Source organism: Lipotes vexillifer, unplaced genomic scaffold, assembly GCF_000442215.2.
Source record: "Lipotes vexillifer unplaced genomic scaffold, Lipotes_vexillifer_v1.1 scaffold6, whole genome shotgun sequence".
NCBI classification, from domain to species: Eukaryota; Metazoa; Chordata; class Mammalia; order Artiodactyla; family Lipotidae; genus Lipotes; species Lipotes vexillifer.
Window position 1 is genome coordinate 132,546 of NW_006799037.1, and position 25,322 is coordinate 157,867.

General features: G+C 40.6%; 1 protein-coding gene across 1 annotated transcript in view; it reads left to right on the forward strand.

Moving 5' to 3' along the window:
- The first annotated feature begins 1,088 nt into the window (after positions 1 to 1,088).
- The window catches only part of ZNF143 (zinc finger protein 143), a 55,728-nt gene continuing 31,494 nt past the window's right edge, over positions 1,089 to 25,322 (forward strand). The window contains 7 exon segments of the mRNA XM_007471384.1: positions 1,089 to 1,200; positions 18,079 to 18,197; positions 18,522 to 18,614; positions 19,463 to 19,546; positions 20,083 to 20,163; positions 21,828 to 22,024; positions 22,872 to 22,946. Coding sequence (XP_007471446.1) covers positions 18,086 to 18,197; positions 18,522 to 18,614; positions 19,463 to 19,546; positions 20,083 to 20,163; positions 21,828 to 22,024; positions 22,872 to 22,946 — 642 coding nt within the window. The 5' untranslated portion in view covers positions 1,089 to 1,200; positions 18,079 to 18,085.

The following is a 25,322-nucleotide window of genomic DNA, read 5'->3' on the forward strand; positions in this document are numbered from 1 at the left end:
TTTCGCGGTACGCGGGCCGCTCACTGCTGTGGCCTCTCCCGCCGCGGAGCACAGGCTCCGGGCGCGCAGGCCCAGCGGCCATGGCTCACGGGCCCAGCCACTCCGCGGCACGCGGGATTCTCCCGGACCGGGGCACGAACCCGCGTCCCCCGCATCGGCAGGCGGACTCTCAACCACTGCGCCACCAGGGAAGCCCTGTATCCATTCTTAATACTGGGGAGACCGAGTCAATGATTTCCTCAGCATTTTGACTTTCCTTTAATTTGCGATACACACAAAAGGGAAAGTAAAAAAGAAGTTAGCGACACCATTACAGACGACTTCAAAATTTGAACCTAAGGAACATGAAAGCGCAAAAGCAACCGCAGTGTCTCCCAGCAGAGTCCAAGACCACCGCCCCGCTGTCGAGCTACGCTGGAGCTTCAGCTGAGGCAGGAGGCTCATCCTCCTACCAATGATGATGCCTCAGCGACTGGAAAAGCAAAGGGAGACTTGGCAGCCAGTGACAGGCATACAGCAGCTCTCGGAAAAGCAGAGCCTCCGCCCAAGACCAAAGGCCTCCGTTGGCACCGAGAGCCCCCAGGGAGCGGTGAGGCGTCCCATCCTGTCCTACCCCACCCTACCACTTCCCTCCCAACGGGACGACACTCGGCAATTGCTAGGCAAAGTCCACCCGGTCTCCAGAACGCGCTCCAGCAAGCCCACCGGGAGAGCCAAGGCCACCTCCTAGCCCCTGTGGGGAAAATGGCGCCTGTGAACCCTTCTCCCTCCCGGCTAGTCACAAGGACCAGCCTCCCTCCCTCGCTACAAAATGGCGCCTCCTGCTGGGGCCACAGAATCTGCATAATTCACTTGTCAGCGCGGCGGTGTCGCTCTGGGACGAGCGGTTCTGCCAACCAGTCAGAAGCAGAAAACTTGGTTCCGCACTTTGGGTAAGCCACTCAGGCGCTGGCTGTAAGGCCAGGCGAGGCTAACGTCAGGAAAAGGGGAGTGGATAAGGCGGTCTCCTTTCGCGTCGCGTAAATTTGAGCCAATGGCAAGCAGGAAGCGTCCAGTGAGTGACGTAATGACAGCCCAATGGAGGCTGGGGGCGGGCTTCAGACCCACTATGCTGGTTGCGGGGCAGAGGGGCCGGGCGGCTGTTTCCTGTCCTGGTGCATGGTGGTCGGACGAAGGAATTGTTGGAAAATTTTCTCGGAGGTTCGTATATAAATGTGTTTTTACCCAGTGTGCATTATTCTCCGCCTGGCCGCCGCCCTCAGCGTTGCGGCGCGGGCCCGATAGGGCCCGGGCTCGGACTCTGGCTCCTCAGCCTCCGCCGCAGGCCTTGCAGATCCTACGGCCGGCCGCGGTAGAGACGCCTGGGCAGAAGCGGAGTTTATTAATAACCCGCGGCCGCCACTCGGGCGGCGGAGCTTTTTTCACTGAGGACGCACCCCCCCCCCGCCCTTGTCTCTGCGCACTGCGCCCCGCCTGTTCCCCTCAGGGGACTGCCGAGGGGAGGGAGTGAAGGAGGGGAGGGTGGAGCCCTTGGGAGCCCGGCGGCGCTTCTCGGCTTGACCTCCGCGCGGAGCGAGTCCCCTGGCGCCGCCGAGGCGAAGGTTCTCCGTCTGAGACGCTGGACCCCGGTCGGCACCAGGCCCTAGCTGGGGCGCCGGCGGCAGAACTGGCTGAGGGCCCGGTCGGCATCCCTCCTGTAGATCGCACCCAGAATTTCCTCCCACTCTGATCGTGCACAGATTTCTTGTTTCCCTCACTAAAAAAAAAAAAAAAAAAAAAAAATTTATGGTCATTGAGGCCTAACAGCGAATATTAGAAATTGTCATTTTTATCATTTTCCTTTTTTCTCGGTTTTGGCCAAAGAGTATACGAATGCTTTGGTTGCTTTGTGACATTTTATTGTGGAATGTAAATCAATTTTTCTTCTCCCCCCTTTTGCTTTTTTTAACATTTAAGTTTACGCATTAAGGAAGTTAAGTAAAAAGTAGATAAGAATACAATTGCTAAACTGATTATTTGTTTAAGATCAGTTTAAGCCTTTGGAAGTGTCTAATCAGCTGGTATAATCTAGTGGGGATGTGAAAAATTGTAGGTTCGAAGTTGTGGTCGGCTTTGTCCCGAACCTTACTAGAAGATACTTGTGTTTTGCTGTAGTTGACAAAAATCTGTGCAGTATTTAATATATTCTCTTGCTAAGTGCTTAGTTTCAGTTCATTGTTAAGTGTTTAGTAAGAGAATAGGTAGTGAGATCATACAAGAGCTCAGGTAAGACAGGTAACTAATTTATCCAGGTGTATTTTGATTACTTTGGAAATTATTTAGTGTACAAATTCTTGAGTCCCTATTTTTTCCATAGCTGTCTTTTATTTTTTAAAAATAATGGCTTTATTGATATAATTTATATACCTTTACAATTCACCCATTTAAAGTATTATAATAATTAGGTAGGTTTAATGTATTCACAGAGTTGTGCCACCATCACCAAAATTTTAAAACATGTTCATCACCCCCCAAGAAACTCTGTACCCACTTAAGGTACTCCCCATTTCCCCATAACACTCCTCCTTCCCCAACCACTAATCTACAGATTTGTCTATTCCCAACATTTCATAAAAATGGAATCACACAGTATGTGGACTTCTGTGACTGGCTTCTTTCATTTAGCATGATATTTGCAAGGTTCATGCATGTTACAGCATATATGAGTACTTCATTTCTTTTTATTGCCAAATATTTCACTGTATGGACGTAACACCTTTTATTTATCCATTCATCTGTTGATGGACATTTAGGTTGCTTCCACTTTTTTGTCTATGAGGCATAATGCTGCCATGAGCAGTTACGGAATAAGTTTTTGTGTGGACATTTGTTTTTATTTCTCTTGTGTGTATATATATATCTAGGAGTAGAATTTCTTGGTCGTTTGGTCATACGGTAACTCTGTGTTCAATCTTTTGAGGAACTGGCAAACTTTTCCAAAGTGGGTGTACCATTTTACATTCCTACCAGCAGTGTATGAGAGCTCCCATTCTCCATATCCTTGCCAACACTTATTGTTATCAGTCTTTTTGATGGTAGCCATCCTAGTGGGTATGAAGTGGTATCTCTTGTGATTTTGATTTGCATTTTCCAATGGCTAATTGTGCTGAGCATTTTTTCATGTGCTTATTGGCCATTTGTATATTTTCTTTTTGGAAATGTCTATTTGGGTCTTTCCCCCATTTTAAAATTGGATTGTTTATCTGTTATTGAGTTCTAAGAGTTTCTTATATAAAGGTCCTTTATCAGATATATGATTTGCAAAATGTCCATTGCCCTTTGCTGCAGGTTGAGATATTGCTGTGAAGTAAGGATTCATCATATTCTTCATGGAAAGATGACCTAGCTGTTTGGGGGAATTGTGCCTCTACTATTACTTTAGCTGTTATTAAATATTTATAATGTAGGTACAGTTTATGATCATGGGAGGAGAACTTTCTGAGTCCTGATGTTCTCATCATTACTTAATTTTGACGTTTTTATCTAGTTTTTGTTTTTGGTTTTTAATCTGAGGTTTTACCCAGTTCTGAGTCTTTTTGCTCCTGGCTTTATTTCAGGACATAGGATTTTTTTTTTTTTTTTTTTTTTGCGGTACGCGGGCCTCTCACTGTTGTGGCCTCTCCCGTTGCAGAGCACAGGCTCCGGACGTGCAGGCCCAGTGGCCATGGCTCACAGGCCTAGCTGCTCCACGGCATGTGGGATCTTCCCAGACCAGGGCTCAAACCCGTGTCCCCCGCATCAGCAGGCGGACTCTCAACCACTGCGCCACCAGGGAAGCCCTATAGTGATTTTTTAAAGAGTTGTGTTGCTTGAGTCATTGCTCTTTGCTTAATTTGCATTTTAAGGGATGGCTTTTGTGAGACAGTGTTTTTTGTGTTTTAATTAATTAATTAATTTTTGGCTGCATTGGGTCTTTGTTGCTTCGTGCGGGGCTTTCTCTAGTTGCAGTAAGTGGGGGCTACTCTTCATTGTGGTGCGTGGGCTTCTCAGTTTGGTGGCTTCTCTTGTTGCGGAGCACAGGTTCTAGGCGCGTGGGCTTCAGTAGTTGTGGATCTTGGGCTCTAGAGTGAAGGCTCAGTAGTTGCGGCACACGGGCTTAGTTGCTCCGCAGCATGTGGGATCTTCCCAGACCAGGGCTTGAACCCGTGTCCTCTACATTGGCAGGCGGACTCCCAACCCTGCGCCACCAGGGAAGTCCCTGAGACAGTGTTTTAAACTTTACCGTACTGTCAAAATCAAAGTGATTTTGTTTTAAAGATGGGTTTAGACTGGAAATCTCCCTCTTCCTCATAGAAATAAAAAATCGAAAACAGTAATACAGCTTTCTCCATACTTTCCCATAAATCTAATTCCCTTTTAAAACTGTGCCGCAGTGGGAACTCTCTACCCTATGGAAATAACTTGTCCATTAATGTGGAGACACAGGCATTTAACTCCGATCTACATTTTTTGTACTTAAAATACCACTTTACAGGAATTCCCTGGCCGTCCAGTGTTTAGGACTTGGCACTTTCACTGCCCTGGCCTGGGTTCACTCCCTGGTTGGGGAACTAAGGTCCTGCAAGCCGTGAGGCGAGGCAAAATAAACAAAACAGAACAAAAAACCCACTTTACTCAGACTTAACTTTGGCTAGGCACTGAGTTAAATGATTTGTTGAGTGGTGTACATATATACATAAACTTATCTTCGCTGCAAACCTAAGTCAAGTACTGGAGTTATCCCTGTTTCGTCAACTGAAGTTTAGAGTAACTTGACCAACTATTATACAGCAACGGTCGGACTTGAACCTATGACTGGCTCAAAAGCCCAGTCTCTCAACTGAGTTATTCAGTAACCTACCAAGTACCAACTTCTTTAACTTTTTAAAATATAGGATGTCTGTAGTTCCTAGAATGATACAGTATTTTGACTACTGTACATAATATGGCAGAGCATGAATGTTGTGCTGTTTATATACACCTTTAAGTTAAATAATGACGAATGCATTTGTCCCCTTTTTGAAAATACAGAGATTTATGTAGTATGGTTATAATGGTCACAAGAAGTTGGAATCATTTAAATTAATGGCAGTTTATACATGCTATAAACATAAAATATACAGTAATATAAGAAGTGAAGCACAATGAAAAGAGCATTGGAATAAAAGAAGACCTAATCTTTTTTTTTTTTTTTTTGCGGTATGCGGGCCTCTCACTGTTGTGGCCTCTCCCGTTGCGAAGCATAGGCTCCGGACCCGCAGGCTCAGCAGCCATGACTCACGGGCTCAGCCGCTTTGCGGCATGTGGGATCTCCCCAGACCGGGGCACGAACCCGTGTCCCCTGCATCGGCAGGCGGACTCTCAACCACTGCGCCACCAGGGAAGCCCTCAACAAATCTTTAGTAATTGTGTAGTATGTGCCTGGTATTCTTTTAGGCACTGGGAATTCAAGAGTGAACAGGACAGAGGGCGGTTCCTGCTATCATGGAACTTAGAGTTCACTTAGAAATTCTGATAAGTGGGACTTCCCTGGCAGTCCAGTGGTTAAGACTTCGCCTTCCCATGCAGGGGGCTTGGGTTCTATTCCTGGTCGGGGAGCTAAGATCCCACATGCCTTGCGCCAAAAACCCAAAACATAAAACAGAAGCAGTATTGTAACAAATTCAATAAAGACTTTAAAAATGGCCCATATCAAAAAAAAAAAAGAAATTCTGATAAGTGCTACGAAGAAGATAAGAGTTCTGTGATAGAGAATAAGAGGGTGGTGGTAGAATGGATATTTTAGATAGGAGGTGACACTGAACAATATGTGCAAAAGCAGGAAGAGTTAGGTGTGTTCTAGGAACTAGGTCAGCATGCATGGCTAGATGTGTACAATGGAGGACCATTGAAAAGTACTCTGCAACATGAGTTATGTTAAACTCATTAGATGTTTATTGAACATATAATCTTAGGTATCAAAATTCCAACGACCCCCTAGGACACAGTACCTACCTTAGAAGGCTTATAGTCTAATTGGGAGCATTGGATGTGGGAGTAAAAGGACTAAGAGGAGAAAGGAACGGAATCAGAAGCCTTTCAGCCAAAAACAAGGTTCTGTAAACCTCACTTTCCTCACCTGTAGAAAGAAAACTGGCATGTTTTCAATATATCTTGAGTGCTAAGGGCTTTATGTACATTTATTTCACATAATTCTTTTACAACAGCCCTATCAGGTGAGTGTTCTCCCATTTTATCAAAAGAGGAAATGGAAGCTCAGCAGCAGGTTAATTGCCTGGAGCTGAGAGCAGGATTCAAATGCATAGCAGGCAGCAGTGACGAGGGCTACAGGCCAAATATCAGCAAATACTGTAGAATTCAGATGATAATGGACTGAGATCTTGGTAGTGAGCAACAGAGGCACGTGGAAGAGCCAGTGACAAAGGCTGTCTCCTGTGTCTGGACTGCCTTCTCTACTCTCCCTACCCATAGGAAATGTTTACTTATCTTTCTTATGCCCATATTCACATGTAATCCTCTTTGCATACCTGAGGCAGAGTTAGGTGCTCCTTACTTTATTAATGCTTCTGTTTATAGTAAAACTTTTTTTTTTAAAGTAACTAGTTTTAAAACCATGAAAATAATACATGGTAAATTTCTTTTTAACTTATGGAATGTATACAGTAGAAATTAAAAGGCCCGTTCCCCATTCCACCCTCATCTCCTAGTCCCATTTCTGGGAGGTAATGCTGTAAAAAATTATGTATGTGTGTGGATAGCAAGAGTTAAAGAAGAAAACCAGGAAACGAAAAGATTTGATTTATTAAGCTAGTGGGAATTAATCTTATTAACTTAAATTTTTCTTACAATATTGTATGCAATGAAAATTCTACTGTTGTACAAGACAAAATAAGATAATTGGCAGTGTTATTGGACTGGAAGGATGAGCGACTGGAGCAAATAAAGCAGTAAAGAAGTTATTGCAGTAGTTATTAATATGTGGGGAGTTGTAAAAGAAAGGTTTTGAAGGATAAAAATCATGGAGTTGAGGGGAATGCCCTGGTGGTCCAGTGTGTAAGACTCCACACTCTCACAGCTGAGGGTTTGGGTTCAGTCCCTGGTCCGGGAACTAAGATCCTACAAGCTGGGCAGTGTGGCCAAAAAAAATTAAAAAGATGAAATGCTCTCTGTCATACCAAGTTCCCATATATATGGTTCCATTTAAAAAAAAATCATGGAATTGACAATTGCCCTGTTGTGAATTTAAGAATGAGGGTGGGCTTCTCTGGTGGCGCAGTGGTTGAGCGTCCACCTGCCGATGCAGGGGACACGGGTTCGTGCCCCGGTCCGGGAAGATCCCACATGCCACTGAGAGGCTAGGCCCGTGAGCAATGACCACAGAGCCTGCGCGTCTGGAGCCTGTGCTCCGCAACGGGAGAGGCCACAACAGTGAGAGGCCCACGTACTGCAAAAAAAAAAAAAAAAAAGAATGAGGGTTTAGTCAAGGATGACTTTTGATCATTTTAATCTGTTGTCTGGGTTTGGTGGAAATAGCCAAGTCCATATGGCAAATTGATTAGAGTGGAAAGATGAATTGGCAAACCTTAATGGTGTATATGGAATGTGTTGTGTTTAATTCAGACAGAAAACAAGATGTATTTTGATATAAAATGAATGACAGGGACTTCACTGGTGGCACACTGGTTAGGAATCTGCCTGCCAATGCAGGGGACATAGGTTTGAGCCCTGATCTGGGAAGATCCCACATGCTGCGGAGCAACTAGGCCCATGTGCCAAAACTGCTGAGCTTATGCACTAGAGCCTGTGAGCCACAACTACTGAGGCTTGCACACCTAGAGCCCATGCTCCGCAACAAGAGAAGCCACTGCAATGAGAAGTCCGCGCACTGTGGTGAAGAGTAGTCCCCGCTCGCCCCAACTAGAGAAAGCCTGCGTGCAGTAAAGAAGACCCAACAAAGCTAAAAATAAATAAATAAATAAAAATTAAAAAAAAAAAAAGAATGACAACGTGGTACATTCCTAGGAGACCTCCCCACCTACCTATTGGTTGGTGTCTTCCCTTTCCTCTGGCATTTGTCCTTTCAAGCAGAAATGCTGAGAGGAAAAAGAATCACTGGCAGACTTTTGGATGCGGCAGTTTGATTTGAGACCTAGGAATGTATGTAAATGTTTTTAGTTGATGGATTATAGATCTGTGTTTTTAAATGAGGAGTGCGTGTTAGATTCAACTGGGGAGCTTTTTGTAAGTGGACATGCTTATTGTTGAGAAGATAATATTTAAGGAAAATATACTAGGAGATAAATGTCTGTTATTAAAAGTCAGTTATTCAGGGAATTCCCTGGTGGTGAAGTGGCTAGGACTCTGAGCTTCCACTGCAGGGGGCACGGGTTCGATCCCTGGTCAGGGAGCTAAGATCCCACATGTGGCAGCATGGCCAAAAATAAATAAAAATTTTTTTAAAAGTCAGTTACTTAAAATCACCTTTATTTTATCTTATTTTATTTATTTATTTATTTATAAATTTATTTATTTATTAAATTTATTTATTTATTTATTTATTTTTGGCTGTGTTGGGTCTTTGTTGTTGCGCACCGGCTTTCTCTAGTTGTGGTGAGCCGGGGCTACTCTTCCTTGTAGTACACGGGTTTCTCATTGTGGTAGCTTCTCTTGTTTCGGAGCATGGCCTCTAGGCATGCGCCCTTCAGTAGTTGTGGCACGAGGGCTCAGTAGTTGTGGCACGTGGGCTTAGTTGTGGCACATGGGCTTAGTTGCTCTGCGGCATGTGGGATCTTCCCGGATCAGGGCTCGAACGCGTGTCCCCTGCATTGGCAGGCAGGTTCTTAACCACTGTGCCACCAGGGAAGTACCTAAAATCACCTTTAGAAATTATTTTTTGTCTTCCTTTTTAGGGGAAAAAGACTTTCAGGAGGAAAAGGAGATTTTTTTTTACCTTTATAAAATTGAAGTATAATTGATTTACATTATTATTCTTTTAAGGTGTACAACATAGTGATTCATTATTTTTATGGATTGAAATTTTTTTTTTAGTTTTTAGTTTTTATTTTTTTATGGAGAAACCTTGAAAACATTATGTATGTGAAAGAAGGCAGTCACAAAAGACCACATACTATGATTCCATTTACATGATGTGTCCAGAATAAGCAAATCTATAGAAATAGAAAGTAGATTAGTGGTTGCCTAGGGCTTTGGAAAGGGGGAGGTAGGGTTTTCTTTTGAAGGGTGATAAAAATATTGTGAATTCAGGTTGTGGTGATGTTTGTACAACTCTGAATATACTAAAGTCATTGAATTGTACACCTTAAATGGGTACATTTTATGATATGTGAATTGCATCTCAGTAAAGATATTTTCAAAAAGGAAAAGCATGAACAAGAGGAAAGTTCCTGTTGAATAACACATCTCTGAAACTTTTTTTTTTGTCTTCTTTCTCCTCTGGCAATACCCTTGTACAGTAGTAGGAGAAAATAGTGAATAAGACAAGAGATAGAGCTGTACAGTCTCTTCTCATTTAGCTTTAAACTACTGATAAGCATTAATAGCAAACATATATATAATGCCATGTGCTGTTACAAGTGATTTGTATTTAACACAGATACCTCACAATACCTCTGTGAAGTACCCTCCTTTTACAGCTCGGGAAACTGTGGCACAGCATGGTTAAGTAACTTGCCCAAGGTCACATAGATAATATGTGGTAAAATGAGATTTTGAAGCAGGCTGTTTTGCTCAAGAGTCCTTATTCTTAAGTATAGTGTTATACTACCGCTCATAAGCATTCCTTCCTAGGTATAACCCATACTTTCCAATCTATCTATAGGGGAATCCTCCTTAGATATGTTTTAGTAGCTGGTTACTGTAAGTATACTGCTTCCAGTCTGGAGAAAAACAGGTAATTAAAGTATACTGTGTATACTGTGTTAATAAGTGTTATTATGAGGGTATGGACAGAGTATCTTGGGAAATACATCTAAAGCATTCTGACCCAATTTGGGGAGTTCAGATAAAACTTTCTGGTGGAATCTGAAGAATTTAGCCAAGTAAAGAGAGGAGGAAGAGTATTCTAGAGGGTATGAATAGCAGTGTTCAGAGCCCAGATGCAGGAGACACCTTGGCCTGTTCTGGGAGTGGCAAATAATCCAGCAGCTCATGTAAAAGTTGTTGAGCCAGATGGTTAGAAGGTTGACTTTGCCACTTATGTTGTGAAGTTAAGGACATCATTTAACCTTTGTGAGCTTCACTTTCTTGGTCTGCAAAATTGTGATAAAATGGTACTTAATTCATAGGATTGCTAGGATTAAATGAATTAGTAGTAATGCCTGGCATATAGTATTTTGGAAGGGTTAGTTATCATTATAATCATTTTTATTTATTAGTATTGTTAACATTTTAATTAATATTATTATTAAATGATACCAGTATCATTAACTACTAGAATTTTAAACAGTATTGCTGGAGTGTAGAATGTGAGGTTGTGCTAGAACAAGACTGGAAGATAGAGTGACCAACTTGTCTTGATTTGCCCAAGACTATCCCAGTTTTAAAACAAAGTGTCCCCCCACCAACCAAATAAAAAAGAACTGAGAGTCCCATGACCCGGGAAGCTTCTCAGTCTTGGGCAACCCAGGATGATTGTCCCTCTTATTGGAGAAGTTAGTAGAATCCAGATCATGATATTTGGACTATATGGGGAAATGGGAAAGTTTTGAAGGTTTTGAGACAGAGAAATGCTCTGATTGGATTTGAAAGCACTTGGACTGTGCTACGGAGATTAGACTGGAGGAGGGTAGGAGTGGATTTTAGGAGGCCGATGTAGTAACCCAAGTGGTGATGGTACCCTGAATTAAGACAACCTCATAAGAGAAGCGAATGGATTTGACAGATATTTAGGAGGTAGAGTGATAGTTCTTAGTGATCGGTTGGAGAATAAGGGGGATTTGACTACTGGGTAGGTGACGGCATTTATCACTGAGGGAGAAAATACTAAAATAGAATATTGTGGCAAACTGTTTTGAGATGGAGGTGACTGTGGACCATGAAGGTCACCAAGGCCAGTAAGCAGCTAGATATATAGATCAGGAGCCCTTAAGAGAAAGGATTAGATAGATTTTAAAGAGCTTATAAATTCCAGAGATCTTTGAAGCCAATGGAATGGATATGATATTCCAAGAGGAAAAGTGCATAAAATGAAAAAACAAACTAGGACGGAAACTTGTGGGTTCTCAATATTTAGGAACCCATAGGAGAAATGGAAAAGGATTAGCTAGGAAGTTGGAAAAAACCAGGAGCATGTGGAAGTCACAGAAGCCAAGGTAAGAGAATGTTCTAAGAAGGAGATAAAGGTCAATGATATCAAACCCAATATAAGACAGAAAAGTATCCATCACATTTTTTTTTCTTTAGCTGCGTTGGGTCTTCGTTGCTGTGCGAGGTCTTTCTCTAGTTGCGGTGAGCGGGGGCTACTCTTCATTGCGGTGAGCGGGCTTCTCATTGCAGTGGCTTCTCCTGTTGCGGAGCACCGGCTCTTGGTGCACGGGCTTCACTAGTTGCAGCAGGTGGGCTCAGTAGTTGCAGCATGCAGGCCCTAGAGTGTGTGTGCTTCAATAGTTGTAGCGCGAAGGCTCTAGGGTGAACGGGTTTCAGTAGTTGTGGCACACAGGCTTAGTTGCTCCGCGGCATGTGGGATCTTCCCGGACTAGGGCTCGAACCCACATCCCCTGTATTGGCAGGCGGATTCTCAACCACTGCACCACCAGGGAAGCCCTTATCACAGCTTTTTAATCTGTTTTATGATGGACATTTGAGTTCATTCCAATATGGAACTATTATGGATAAAGTTGCTATGGACATTCTTGTGTAAGTCTTTTTGTGGATGAATATTTTCATCTCTCATTCATAGGAATGGCCATCGAACTTCATGTTAAAGTGGAGATTAGTGACCAGCCAAAGCAGTTTCAATACTTAGGGACAGAAACCAGATGGATAGCAGTGGGAAATCAGGAAATAGTCTTAGTAACAACTGTTAGAGAAATCTAGCTGTGATAAGGAGGAAAGAGAGACTAGTAGCTGAGTCAGAGGCAAGATTTTGTTTTTTCGATTTTGTTTTTGTTTTTTTAAATATTTATTTTTTTTATTTGGCTGCGCTGGGTCTTAGTTGCCATGTGAGGGATCTTCATTGCAGCATGCAGGATCTTTTAGTTGCGGCATGCAGGATCTTTTAATTGCGGCACGCGGGCTCTTAGTTGCAACATGAGGGATCTAGTTCCCTGACCAGGGATCAAACCCAGGCCCCTTGCATCGGGAGCATGGAGTCTTAACCACTGGACCACCAGGGAAGTCCGTTTTTGTGTTTTTTTAAGTTATTGATGGGAAGGAACTGGGAGAGAGAGGGAAATTTTTTACAGGAGAGATCCCTGAGATCCCTAAGGAGGAAAGACAGATGAAATGCAGAGTACAGGTTGGAAGGATTAGTCTTACCTTGTAGGAAGGTAATATTGTAGGAGAGAAGGAAGAAATGTGTGCAAATGCAGTGAAGTGAGGTTTGTTGGCAGAGAATTCCTCTGCTGACTTCTATATTTTCTGTGAAGTTGGGAACTGATTAATTTGCTGAAAATGAAGTGGTGAAGGAGATGGGGTGGGAGGATAGCAGGAGAGGGAGTGGGGGTAGAAGGTTTGAGGCAAATGGAAAATATTTTAAATAGTCACCATGAAGAAATAAAGACATGTAAGTTTGCTGGACTGCTTTGGGGGTTCAGAAGAGGTTGGAAGAGCCCAAGAACTTTTATGGCCCTTCAGGACTATTCCATCAAATAAGTTATTAGATCTGAAAAATGCTTCGTAAATATGACCTATACAGTTTTTTCTGACTAGAGGTATATGTTTTAACTATCCATGTTTAGTGTCCTATTTAATGTACTTTTTTGGACAAAGGATCTATTTTGTTAGAGTTGTGTTTCAGGAGTGCCCTGTCTCATTTTCATAATTGTCTCACAATGCTTTGCTTCCCTTAACCTATGACAAGATGAACAATTGGGGTAATAAAATATAAACATACACAGTGTTTATCTTGAGGGAAATAAAGTACAATCTAGCATCATAGTTTTTTTGTTTTTGTGGCATCATAGTTTTGAAATGACTTTATGCTTTTTTTAACAGAACAATGTCAGAAGTTGAGTTTGAATATATTAGAACCTTTCTCTTTCTCCTGATGCTTCCTCAGACTCCCTAGTCTCAGTGAAAGCAAGCCAGGGCATGCTTAGCAAACTGAGCTATGCAGGTGTGCCCTTATCAAGCCCTGTTTTTTTTTTGTGTGTGTGTGGTACGCGAGCCTCTCACTTTTGTGGCCTCTCCTGCCGCGGAGCACAGGCTCCGGACGCGCAGGCTCAGCATGGCTCACGGGCCCAGCCGCTCCGCGGCATGTGGGATCTTCCCGGACTGGGGCACGAACCCGTGTCCCCTGCATCGGCAGGCAGACTCTCAACCACTGTGCCACCAGGGAAGCCCTCAAGTTCTGTTTTTAATGCTACAAACCATCACCAAAATTGAACAAACCATCACCAAAATTGAACAAACCATCACCAAAGAAAAAACCATCACCAAAATTGACGTTCCTGATGACTAGACCTAGATGTCCATTTCTCAGTTCTTGTCTTTTCTCACCTCTTTTTCTCACAGGTATTTTAGTTTCAGTTCTCCTAGGCCTCGTCTCAACTACCTGCCAGTCAGTTTCAAATATTCTATTTCTGAATGGTCCTGGAACTTGGCAAAAAGTTTGAAAGCCTTCAATTTCCAACATTTCGCCCACCTGATAGAATATTCTGCTTCTTTAAAATAGGTAGTATAAACTCTATCCCTCAGTTTTACCCTTTAGCATTCTGTAGAGCCTATGAAAACTCTACATCATTCACCAGCACATTCTACTCTGTACTTAACTGAATTACATTTCATCAGTGGAACATGCTTATTCCCTGGGTGTATTTAAATAAAATTGAAGGGATTTAAAGATAGTTTTCCACAAATGTTAATCAAAGCAGTGTTACTGGATCAGCATACTGCAAAGGTACAGGATAGCCTGCTTTTTTTTTTTTTTTTTGGGTCCTGGCTTCTGTGGCTTCATGCAAAAAGACCTCTAAGATTTGTTAATCTAGATTTCTTTTTGTATCATTTCTTACCACAATAAAGGTTACTTGTAGTTGTAGTTCTTTATACCTGGACCATTCGATTTATATTTTCATAATAATTTGTGGTAATAATTGTATCTAACAAATTAGACCAAACTTGAAATATCTAAGGGCTTCACATTTTAAAATATTCGTCTGATGTAGATTCATACCACTGAGGAAACACTGATTATTTTTTTTAAGGGATGAAGTCAGCTAGTATTTAGTTACTAATTTTAACCGTCAATTTTCAGACATTTTTTTTCTTCCTGCCAATAATTTTGGATATTTTTCACTTTTAAAATTATGAAATCTATCAAATATAAGGAGGAGTACCTGTATAAGTAATTGAATAAAAGCTTATGTACCCACTTGGTTTTTAACAGATCCTAACATTTTTCCATATGTGTTCAGAACTTTTTCTAAAAATTATGGTTAAAAACCCACAACATAAAATTTACAGTCGTAACCATTTTTAAGTGTAGGGTACAGTAGTGTTAACTATATGGACATTGTTGTGTGATAGATCTCTAGAACTTTTTCATCTTGCAAAACTGAAACTATACTCATCAAACAACTCCCCTAGTACTTGTAACTACCATTCTGCTTTCTAATTCGAAGAGTTTGACTACTTTAGATAGCTCATATAAGTGGAATCATGCAGTATTTGTCTTTTTTTGACTGGCTTATTTCACTTAGAATAATGTCCTCAGGGTTCATCCATGTTGTAACATATGACAGTATTTCCTTCCTTTTTAAGACTAATATTCCATTGTGTATATATATAAATTGCATTTTCTTTATCCATTCATCCGTTGATGGACATTTAGGTTGCTTCCACCTCTTGGCTATTGTGAATAATGCTGCAGTGAAGAGGTGTGCAAATCTCTCTTTGAGATTCTGTTTTTAATCCTTTTGGATATATACCCAGAAGTGGAATTGCTGGATCATATGGTAATTCTATTCGTAATTTTTTGAGGAATCTCCTTACTGTTTTTGTTTTATTTTTATTTATTTATTTGGCCGTGCCACACAGCTTGCAGGATCTTAGTTCCCGGACCAGGGATCAAACCTGGGCCCCCTGCAGTAGAAGCGCAGAGTCTTAACCACTTAGCCAGGGAAGTCCCGATAGTGGGCATTCTAACAGGTATGAGGTGATATCTCATTATTGTTTTGATTTGCATTTCCTTGACAATTAGTTATATTGAGCATATTTTCATATGTTTGTTTGGCATTTGTTTATCTTCCTTGGAGAAATTTCTATTCAAGTCCTTTGTCCAATTTTTAATTGGGTTATTAGTTTTTTGATGTTGTGTTGTAGAATTTCTTTATATAGTCTGGATATAACATTTGCTACATTTCATAAGTGTGTTGTTTTCTCTTATGCTAATATCCATTCATCATCTTCCAGAAAGGCAGGAACTTTATTTATTACACAGATATCTTCATTTGAGCTTCCTGTTGTGCCCCCATGACAGCCTCCTCTGTGTCTGATTTTGGCCCATGGTTCATTATTAAAGCACAGGAAGCTGACTACCTTTTGCAAGGTGGCCCTTTCTAAAGGTGTCGTGTGTATCTTACATACTTACTTTCACAGAACCTGAAAATGTTGGTGCCAGAAATAATCAAGACATGATGGTGGATATGGTATGAGCAACTATAGAGTGTTTGATCTCTAGCTTATTTATTTCATTTATTCATTATCATATTTTCCCCAGTTGATCATTTTCTAACAAAGGGCATTAATTGTATCACAGAGCCTTTTTGAGAATAAGATGGGCTGTGTACCTGCCATCACTTATTATCTCTGGTAATTGTAGTGCCCATATGATCTCTTCTGATTCCTTCACCACCCCATGTATTTGCCAGCAGTTTGTGTCCGGGAATCAGCTGTCTCTTCAAGATGTTTCAGTTAGTGTAGATTTTTTTCCCTTAGGATAGATACTATAGGTCCTGAAGCCTTCCTAAAGAAAGTTAACACTTGACCAGCTTTCAGACAAGAAATAACTTTTATTTATTGCAGATATATCAGTTACCTGTTGATGTAGTTATTTGGAGATTTATAGATAAGTCAATGAAAAGGACAAATGCTTGAATTATGGTGAAACCATAGGCATTTCTTAACATCATGACCCAAATTAACTTGTAATCTGCCTTTTTCAAAATTCATCTTCTAGATGAATGCTGTAAAAATCATAGAGTGCTTTCTACACTTTTATAGGTGTTTTCCCTTCCATTTCCTTGTCTTATTTTTGTTATATAGTGACAGTACTTGTTCTGAAAATTAGCCTGTCCCAATCCTGTACTCATCAGGGGGCTTAATAGCAGAGTACCAGTTTTACTTTGAGGCTTCTCTGTTAGCCCTTAGATGTAGCAAGGAAGTATTGAAGTTTCAGTCTGCTTTGTGAACAGTTATAGATTAGAAATATTTCAGGAATCCCTGAAAAGTCAGCCCGTGATTGACTTTTATCACAGCACTGATACCTTTCAGAGTCTAAACCATAGTCCCTGGCTTTAATCCAAAGAGGGTGTAGTTTATAGTGTTTATAAAACAAAAATCTTCAAGTATTCCTAACATAAATATAATTGCAAATTATCACTACTATCTGCATATTGCTCTTTTAAATATTGACACTGAAATCAGATCTTTAGACCTGGAAAGGTCCTCAAGAGATGCTCTGGTATCCAGTTCCCTGGCTCAAGGCAGCTAAATTATCCCAACTCATGTTTGAGACAACTCAAGTTCTACAGAGGTAATGGGACCCAGAGATGGGAAAAGGGAGGAAGGGGGTTGTGGTGATGATTGGTAAAAGAGCCATTCATCCATTTATTCTGCACCAGTTGTGTGTCTATTGTGTGCCAAGTACTTTTTAGGCACTTTAGTCAGCAATGAACAAACATAAAAACACCTGTCCATTCTATTTGAGGGAGAAATAGATAAGAAAAAAAACAAATAAGTAAATACATGTAATATGTCAATTTATTAGTACTATGCCGAAATATAAAGGAGGGAAGAGGGCTGGGGTATATCATCATTGTGGGGTTGGAGGTACAGTTTGCAATGAGGTGAATAAGGAAGCTCTCGTTGAGGTGCCATTGAACAAAGACTGGAAGAAGATGAGGGAGTAATAATGAAGATACCAGGAAGAATGTTTCAAGCAAAAGGAACATCAAATGTAAAGGTCCTGAGGCAGCAGAACATCCAGTATGTTTGAGGGAAACCAAGGGCACCAGTGTGGCTGAAATGGAACGAATGAGACGGAGAGTAGATCATTGGCCTCATAGGCTAGTGTAAGGACTTTTGGCTTTACTCTGATGAGAAATCATCAAAGGGTTTTGAGCAGAAGAGAGATGTGATCTAACTTTTTCATTCAAAAGGACAATCTGACTGTTGTGTTGAGAGGAGATGAGGGAAGTCACAGTAGAAGCAAGGAGACCAGTTAGGGTGCTATTGCAGTAACATCTCAGGGTGAGAGATGGTAGTGGCTTGGATCAGGGAGGTAATGGCACAGCTTGTGAGAAGTGGCCAGGTTTAGCATAGATTTCTGAAGATTGAGTCAACAGGATTAACTCAATCCATTCATGGATTCTAAGTGGGAATATTCAACCATGTTAAACCCAAAGAGCACTAATTATGGGAATTTTAGACATGGTACAGAACTGATGGGCAAGACTTGGGTGTGCTCAATAGTTTACTGATGAATTATTAAAAGCATGCTCTGGACTTTGGGCAAATACTTTTACCCTGCATATTAAGTGAAATTTCAGCTTATTTCAAACACTGTTCACTTCCGTAGCAATTTTTTATGGTTCATAAATATTGTTTGTAGATTTTATTTCATATACATCATTCTTTGTTCTCAATGCCTACATTTTTTTCAAGGTAGAAAATGTTGTTAGCCCAGATAAATCGAGATTCTCAGGGAATGACAGAGTTTCCTGGAGGAGGAATGGAGGCTCAGCATGTTACCTTGTGCCTGACAGAGGCAGTAACTGTGGCAGGTGAGCAATCTTATTTGAAGGGATCATGTGGGTTTGGAAATATTTATCTTAAGGGAAAATGAAAACTTACAATACTGTTTACTTTGTTCCTCCTCCTTTAGCTAAAGGCAACACAAAGCTAAGCCTTTTTATGAGCATTTTTACCCTGGTATGGATGCTGGTATAGTAGGGTGTAGAAATATTTTTTGTAAATGCTATAAGAAATCCTGTTTGAGTCTAAGTTAAGCAATCTGCCTTTTGACTAATTTTTATTTTTAAAAAAATTAAACAGCACACACATATGATAGTTACCTAAAGAAAATAACTATTTTTTTTTTATAATAGACGGTGACAATTTAGAAAATATGGAAGGTGTAAGCCTGCAAGCAGTAACACTTGCAGATGGTTCTACTGCTTATATACAACACAATTCTAAAGGTATGTGCCTCATATACAGCCCATTGGTTATTACCAGCAATTCATAACCTCAGAGTTGGAACACCTAACAGTTATACCGCTTCCCAATCCCTCCTACAGACACTGTACTACATATGGTAGTAATTTCAGTTTAACTTAAATTTTGTTTTGATAATTTGAGGACACCTTTTGAGATATTTGGAAGATACTCTGGGGTATCAGAATTAGTGAGGAAGAGGGGAGGGGGTAGTGTCCCTGACCTATTTTTAGTAAGACCTTTCTCACTTTTTCCCTTTAAATTATTATTTAATGTTTTTACAAAATATGCATAAAAGTAGACATTTGGTTTTGCTTTTATAACATTGTTTCTAAATCAGTGTTTACTTTGCTCCAAGAAATAGCCTAGTTCTCAAATTACTTGTTTTTTTGGAAAGCTACTGAGCATATGTATACATAGTCAAGGGACTTGTAGCCCCCAGGGATGAGAATGACAGCTGGCCTCGTGTGCACTGATACATCTTTCTATCTTCCCAGTTTCAGCTTCGCTGGGGTCAGGGTCACGGTTCCTTAGTGGCTCTGAAAGGTACATAGAGGTTTGACTCATGTAGCTTTTGCTCAGATGAGCCACTCTTCCTCTTGATCTTGTGTAATTGAAAATCAGAGGGGAGAAAGGATGGCTGAGGGAGGATTTTCTGCTTTCTGTAGGATCACTGGATGTGTTATTGAATTGCCTCAGAACATTGAGGGAAGAATCAAGATGAACATGATCTTAAGTAGTGTATGTTTTTATAGTTGATATCATTTTGAAATTGTATAAAGTTTAAAATTTTTGCTTGTGCTAACTTATTGGCTTAAATCGTTTGTTCTAGATGGGAAACTCATAGATGGTCAGGTCATTCAGTTGGAGGATGGTTCTGCTGCCTATGTTCAACATGTACCCATACCTAAAAGTAGTAAGTATTTGATATTTACTTACCCTTCTGATTCTCATACTTCAGTATTTGCTGCCTCCAACTGCCTCTTACTACTTAAACTTAGTCCTGATCTCTAGGTCTCCTTCTGAAAGGGGAGATAGGTAGATGTCAAAGAGAGGATCTAAAGACCATTTTAACTTAATTGAGATTTTCTCTCGAAGTTAATGGAAAAGAAATTACTAGACTTTACTCTGGAGATAAATGGGCAACAGTTCTCAGTGAATATTTCTATTATTTGAGGTAAATCCTACACGCCTTCTCATTTTCTTTTTTTTTCCTTCTTTCAATTCCCCTATCCCCTGGTAAATATTCCTAAAACAGGTATTCTAATATCTTTTTACCTTTAAACACTTATTCAGAGCAGATTTGCTGAAATTATTTAAGTGTTGAAGTATCCATCAAGGAAGTGTAGGTTTGTTAGATGTGTTTAATGGTTTATTGACTCTGTTGTTGTTGAGTTATCAGAATATGCTTGGAAAATATGGGGTCTAAATGTAAACATTGTTCTTGAGCAGGGGACAGTTTGCGTTTAGAGGATGGGCAAGCAGTGCAGTTAGAAGATGGAACTACAGCATTTATTCACCATACCTCCAAAGGTAAATTAGCTTTGAACATTTGAATAAAATAAGGGGGAGGTAGGGTGTGGGAAAAATAAGACCTGCCTTTAGTTGCAGAAATGCTGTTGTCATGTAAAAGAAGGATTATGATTGTTCTCTCAAATATAAGATGGTAGATTTTGGCACAGTCTAAGGGAAAACTTTCTAATAATTTGAGTTGTCCAGTAATAGGTTGAAATAGCAAACCCCTGGTCCCTGAAAGACTTCAACTAGAGGCTGCCTTTAAAATATGAAATTAAACACTTGAAAGTTAAATTGTTGATTTTTTTCTTCCTTTTAAATATAATGTCTTTAGCAAGGTCCTTTGCCCCTTGTGTTGGTCTTTAAAACTAAATAAAAATTTTAAAACTATCTGAAGCAAATATGGCAAAATGTTCATGTTTATTAGCTTTGTGTAGGGAGGACCAGGGGTTTGAGGTGGAATGCATAGGAGCAATGAGCACCGCTCTGTAGCCAGACTATCTGGGTTCAAATCTGGGTCTGCTGTCTTTTAGCTGTGTGCCCCTGAGCAAATTATTTAACCTTTTTGTGCTTCAGTTTCATCATCTGAACTGAGGATTATGATAAGTATCCACATCATAGGGTAGTTGTGAAGACAAAATGTACAAACATGTAGAGCACTTGGAACAATGTTTGTCACATAGTAAATGCTCAATAAATATTAGCTATTGTTATGACTTTATAAAATACTTTATTATAGAATTACTATAAATGTTTTAAAAAGACTATATTTTGTTGTGAAACCAAAGGAAGAAATTTTTTAAAATTTAGAATATTTGAATTTGTAAATAAATTTATTTAAATTTGAGAAAAGTAAACTCTGAAAATTTTTTTTCCTTAGCAGTGGGAGTTGATCACAGGTTCACTGTAATTGGCTAGATTTATTATTTCACAATGCTGCATGTTTCTTAGTATGGTTATTTAGAAGGGGGAAAAACCATGGAGTCATACTGACATGAGTTCAGATCCTGGTTTCTCTGCATACTGATTTTTTTTTTTTAGTACTCCTTTTTTATTTAAATAAATTTATTGATTGATTGCTGCATTGGGTCTTCGTTGCTGCGTGTGGGCTTTCTCTAGTTTTGGAGAGCGGGAGTACTCTTCGTTGCAGTGCGTGGGCTTCTCATTGCGGTGTCTTCTCTTGTTGCGGAGCACGGTCTCTAGGCGTGCAGGCTTCAGTAGTTGTGGCACACGGGCCTCAGTAGTTGTGGCTCACGGGCTCTAGAGTGCAGGCTTAGTAGTTGTGGTGCACAGGCTTAGTTGCTCTGTGGCATGTGGGATCTTCTCGGACCAGGGCTCAAACCCATGTCCCCTGCATTTGCAGGCGGATTCTTAACCACTGCACCACCAGGGAAGCCCTGCATACTGATTTTTGACTGTTAATTGTTAGTTTTTTTTATTTCCTGGGTCCTAAGGAAAGTGACTTTACTTCCTCAAGCCTCAGTTTCCCATTCGTACAATAAGGTGGTAAATATACCTGCCTCACAGAATCATTGTGAGGATTGAATGAAATAACATACATAAAGCACATGGGCCCTGCTCATAGTAAATATTCGATAAAAGTTCATTCCCTTCTTCCTTTAAATATGTAACTGTTTATCAGACTACCTTTAATTTAATGCCATTCTCTTCTACTCCCTCAGATAGTTATGACCAGAGTGCATTACAGGCAGTTCAGCTGGAAGATGGCACCACAGCTTACATTCACCATGCAGTGCAAGTCCCACAGTCTGACACCATCTTGGCAATTCAGGCTGATGGGACGGTGGCAGGTCTACACACTGGGGATGCCACAATCGATCCCGATACCATCAGTGCTTTGGAACAGTATGCAGCAAAGGTACAGCATTTTACAATGTGAAGAACATCCCAGATACAGCTTCTTTATCTTTCATTAAAAGAAAAGAAAGCAAAAAAAAAATAAGAAACTAGGAATTCAGAGTCAAAATCAGACAGCATCAAGGAGAAGATCAGCATTTATCTTAAAAGAAGTGAAGGGTAGAAAGAAACATTTGAAGACAAAAAAAGGAATGGAGTGAAAGCTTATAGAAGAGAAATGGGTGGCAGGTAATTCACACAAAGATATACTCAAGTATGAGTGCCATAAAAGAAACAATGAGGTATAGATGGAACTGCTTATGAATTATAAAGTAGAAACTAGAGTTTGGAAAAGGTGAAGGAAAATCTCAATTAAGTTTTTTTTTGTTTTTTGTTTTGTTTTGTTTTGTTTTTTTGCTTTATGTGGGCCTCTCACTGTTGTGGCCTCTCCTGCTGCGGAGCACAGGCTCCGGATGCGCAGGCTCAGCGGCCATGGCTCACGGGCCCAGCCGCTCCGCGGCATGTGGGATCTTCCCGGACTGAGGCACGAACCCGCGTCCCCTGCATCAGCAGGCGGACTCTCAACCACTGTGCCACCGGAGAAGCCCCTCAAATCGGCAGGTGGACTCTCAACCACTGTGCCACCGGAGAAACCCCTCAATTAAGTTTTACATCAAAAGGGCCGTGTTTTTTTTCCTGCATTGAAATGATATCATTTATATAATTTAAAAGGTTTTTCCCCCATTTTTTATAATGGAAATTTTCAAGCATACACAGAAATAAATGATAATGTACCCATGTACTTATCTCCCAGCCTAAACAGTTATCAATATGTGAAAAATTTTTTAAGCTTTATTTTATTCCTATAGGTGTCCATTGATGGAAGTGAAAGCGTAACAGGTTCAGGAATGATTGGAGAAAATGAGCAAGAGAAAAAAATGCAGGTATGTAAGGCTACTTTTTTATATTAGAATCTCTTTCTCTTAGCATTTCTGAGCCCTTCTAGGGATGAAAGCAAGAACTCACTACCTCCCTAGGAATATCTTACCAATTCAGAAAAACAGTGTATGCATTAGGCAGCAGCTTTCTCAGATTACCTCCTCAGGTCTCAGAATTCATTATATGGATGAAAGTGGCACTAAAGAAATAGAAATATCACAGAAATCCAGATGAAGCTTGTGTTCTGGAGTCCAAAGCAGTTTTGGAGACCAGGCGGTCTTCTGTCTGCCCCACCCTCGGCAGTTTGTGGATCCTTTTTCTGGGCCTTCACCCTTACTGTGACTGACTAACCCTTGCTACTTTGTTTTTTATATGTTTTTGTTTCTTCTGTTTACAACTGATTCCCTCCATACTTTCCTTTTCAACTTCTGGAGAGAAGGTCCAGTCTAGCTAGTTGTCATTGTTCCTTCTGGGCAAAGCTGTTTTTACCGCTTCTACCAGACTCCTTCCTGGGCTGCAGATGGCCACTGGTTGGCTGCCCTTGATTCAGATGCTCACCTTGGGTTCAGTCCTTGGCTATCCCTTACCCAAATAACAGCCTAGAGCTGCAGAGCCTCGTCAAGGTTTGTAGTTAAGTACAGAGTAGCCACAGATGCATTCTGGGAGATCTACAATTCAAATTTCAAGACTCTGTTATGAATTATGTGTTTTTGTATTTGTTTGAGGGGTTGGTGTTTGTGTGCGTGGATGTTCTTGGAGCTCATATAATCACTGTAGTATATTACTGCTTTAATGCTGCTCCTTTTTTTCTCAGCAATTATCTCTAGTATTTGGCTGACTGCTCCCTCATAGTTTTTTGCAGTCTTCCAAGTGTTTTATCATATTTAACTCCTAAAGTTATTGCTTCAGGCAACACTTTTTAACTTGAGCATTAGCATCACCACTTAATGCCATTGGGTAGTACTGCTGGGGGTTATCAAGAAGATTTTATATTTATAATAATAAATAATAAAAGAGGGCTTCCCTGGTGGCACAGTGGTTGAGAGTCCGCCTGCCGATGCAGGGGATGCGGGTTCGTGCCCTGGGAAGATCCCACATGCCACGGAGCGCCTAGGCCCGTGAGCCATGGCCAGTGAGCCTGCGCGTCCGGAGCCTGTGCTCCGCAATGGGAGAGGCCACAACAGTGAGAGGCCCGCGTACTGCAAAAAAATAAATAAGTAAATAAAAATAATGATAATAAAAGAAATCACTGGTAAAAATTTGATGCTTTAAGCATTGCTGGATAGCCAGTATTTCTATTTATCACTGAAGTGATGCCATGAAGTAGCAGTAATATAAACACAGTTTGTAAATCATTAAGCCCACCAGCTTTGAAACTACATGATTCTTGGCAAAATTTTCAAGTCTTTGAATTCATAAAATGAGACTTTAATATTTTTTATATTGCAGTATGTCAAATCTATCAAAGTCAAACTCTACGAAAATGCAAACACAGTGTAAATATATACAAGAGATGTAGGTCAGTGCCTTGGAGTGGCCCAATAGGGTTTTGTCTCTTATTAGTGACTAACAATTAAGTTTTTAAATAATAGAATATTTTTAAAGAAAGACAGTTGTAACTACACTTGTAATAAACTAGAATAGGTCTTACAAAAAATGAGTGAATTTACCATTGGTCCGTATAACATTATACTATTAGCATAAAATTCTATTACGATCAATAATTTCTGAACTCAGAAACATACTAGGAATTCAGAACTGCTGAAACAGAATGTCGTAAAAAGCACGCTTACTCTTTATCTGCAGGTATATAACCATTTGGTGTTTGTGCCAATAGACAAAGAAAATGAAGAAAGTTGAATAGGATTTTTGTTCTGACTGTAGCTTTTTCTCCTTTTCACTTTGTACATCTCCTTACAGACTAGATCTATGCTGTCCAAAATGTTGTCGCTACTGAGCACTTGAAATGTGACTAGTCAGAATTGGCATGTGCCGTGAGTGTAAAATACATACCAGAGTTAAAAGACTTACAATGAAAATAAGAATGTAGGGCTTCTCTGGTGGCGCAGTGGTTGAGAGTCCGCCTGCTGATGCAGGGGACGCGGGTTCGTGCCCCAGTACAGGAAGATCCCACATGCCGCGGAGCAGCTGGGCCCGTGAGCCATGGCCACTGATCCTGCGCGTCCGGAGCCTATGCTCCGCGACGGGAGAGGCCACAACAGTGAGAGGCCCGCGTACAGCAAAAAAAAAAAGAAAGAAGAATGTAAAATATCTCATTAATAATGTCTCCTGTTGATTACATTTTGAAATGATAATATTTTGGGCATACTAGGTAAAATAAAATAATTACTAAAATTAATTTCACCTGTTTCTTTTTCCTT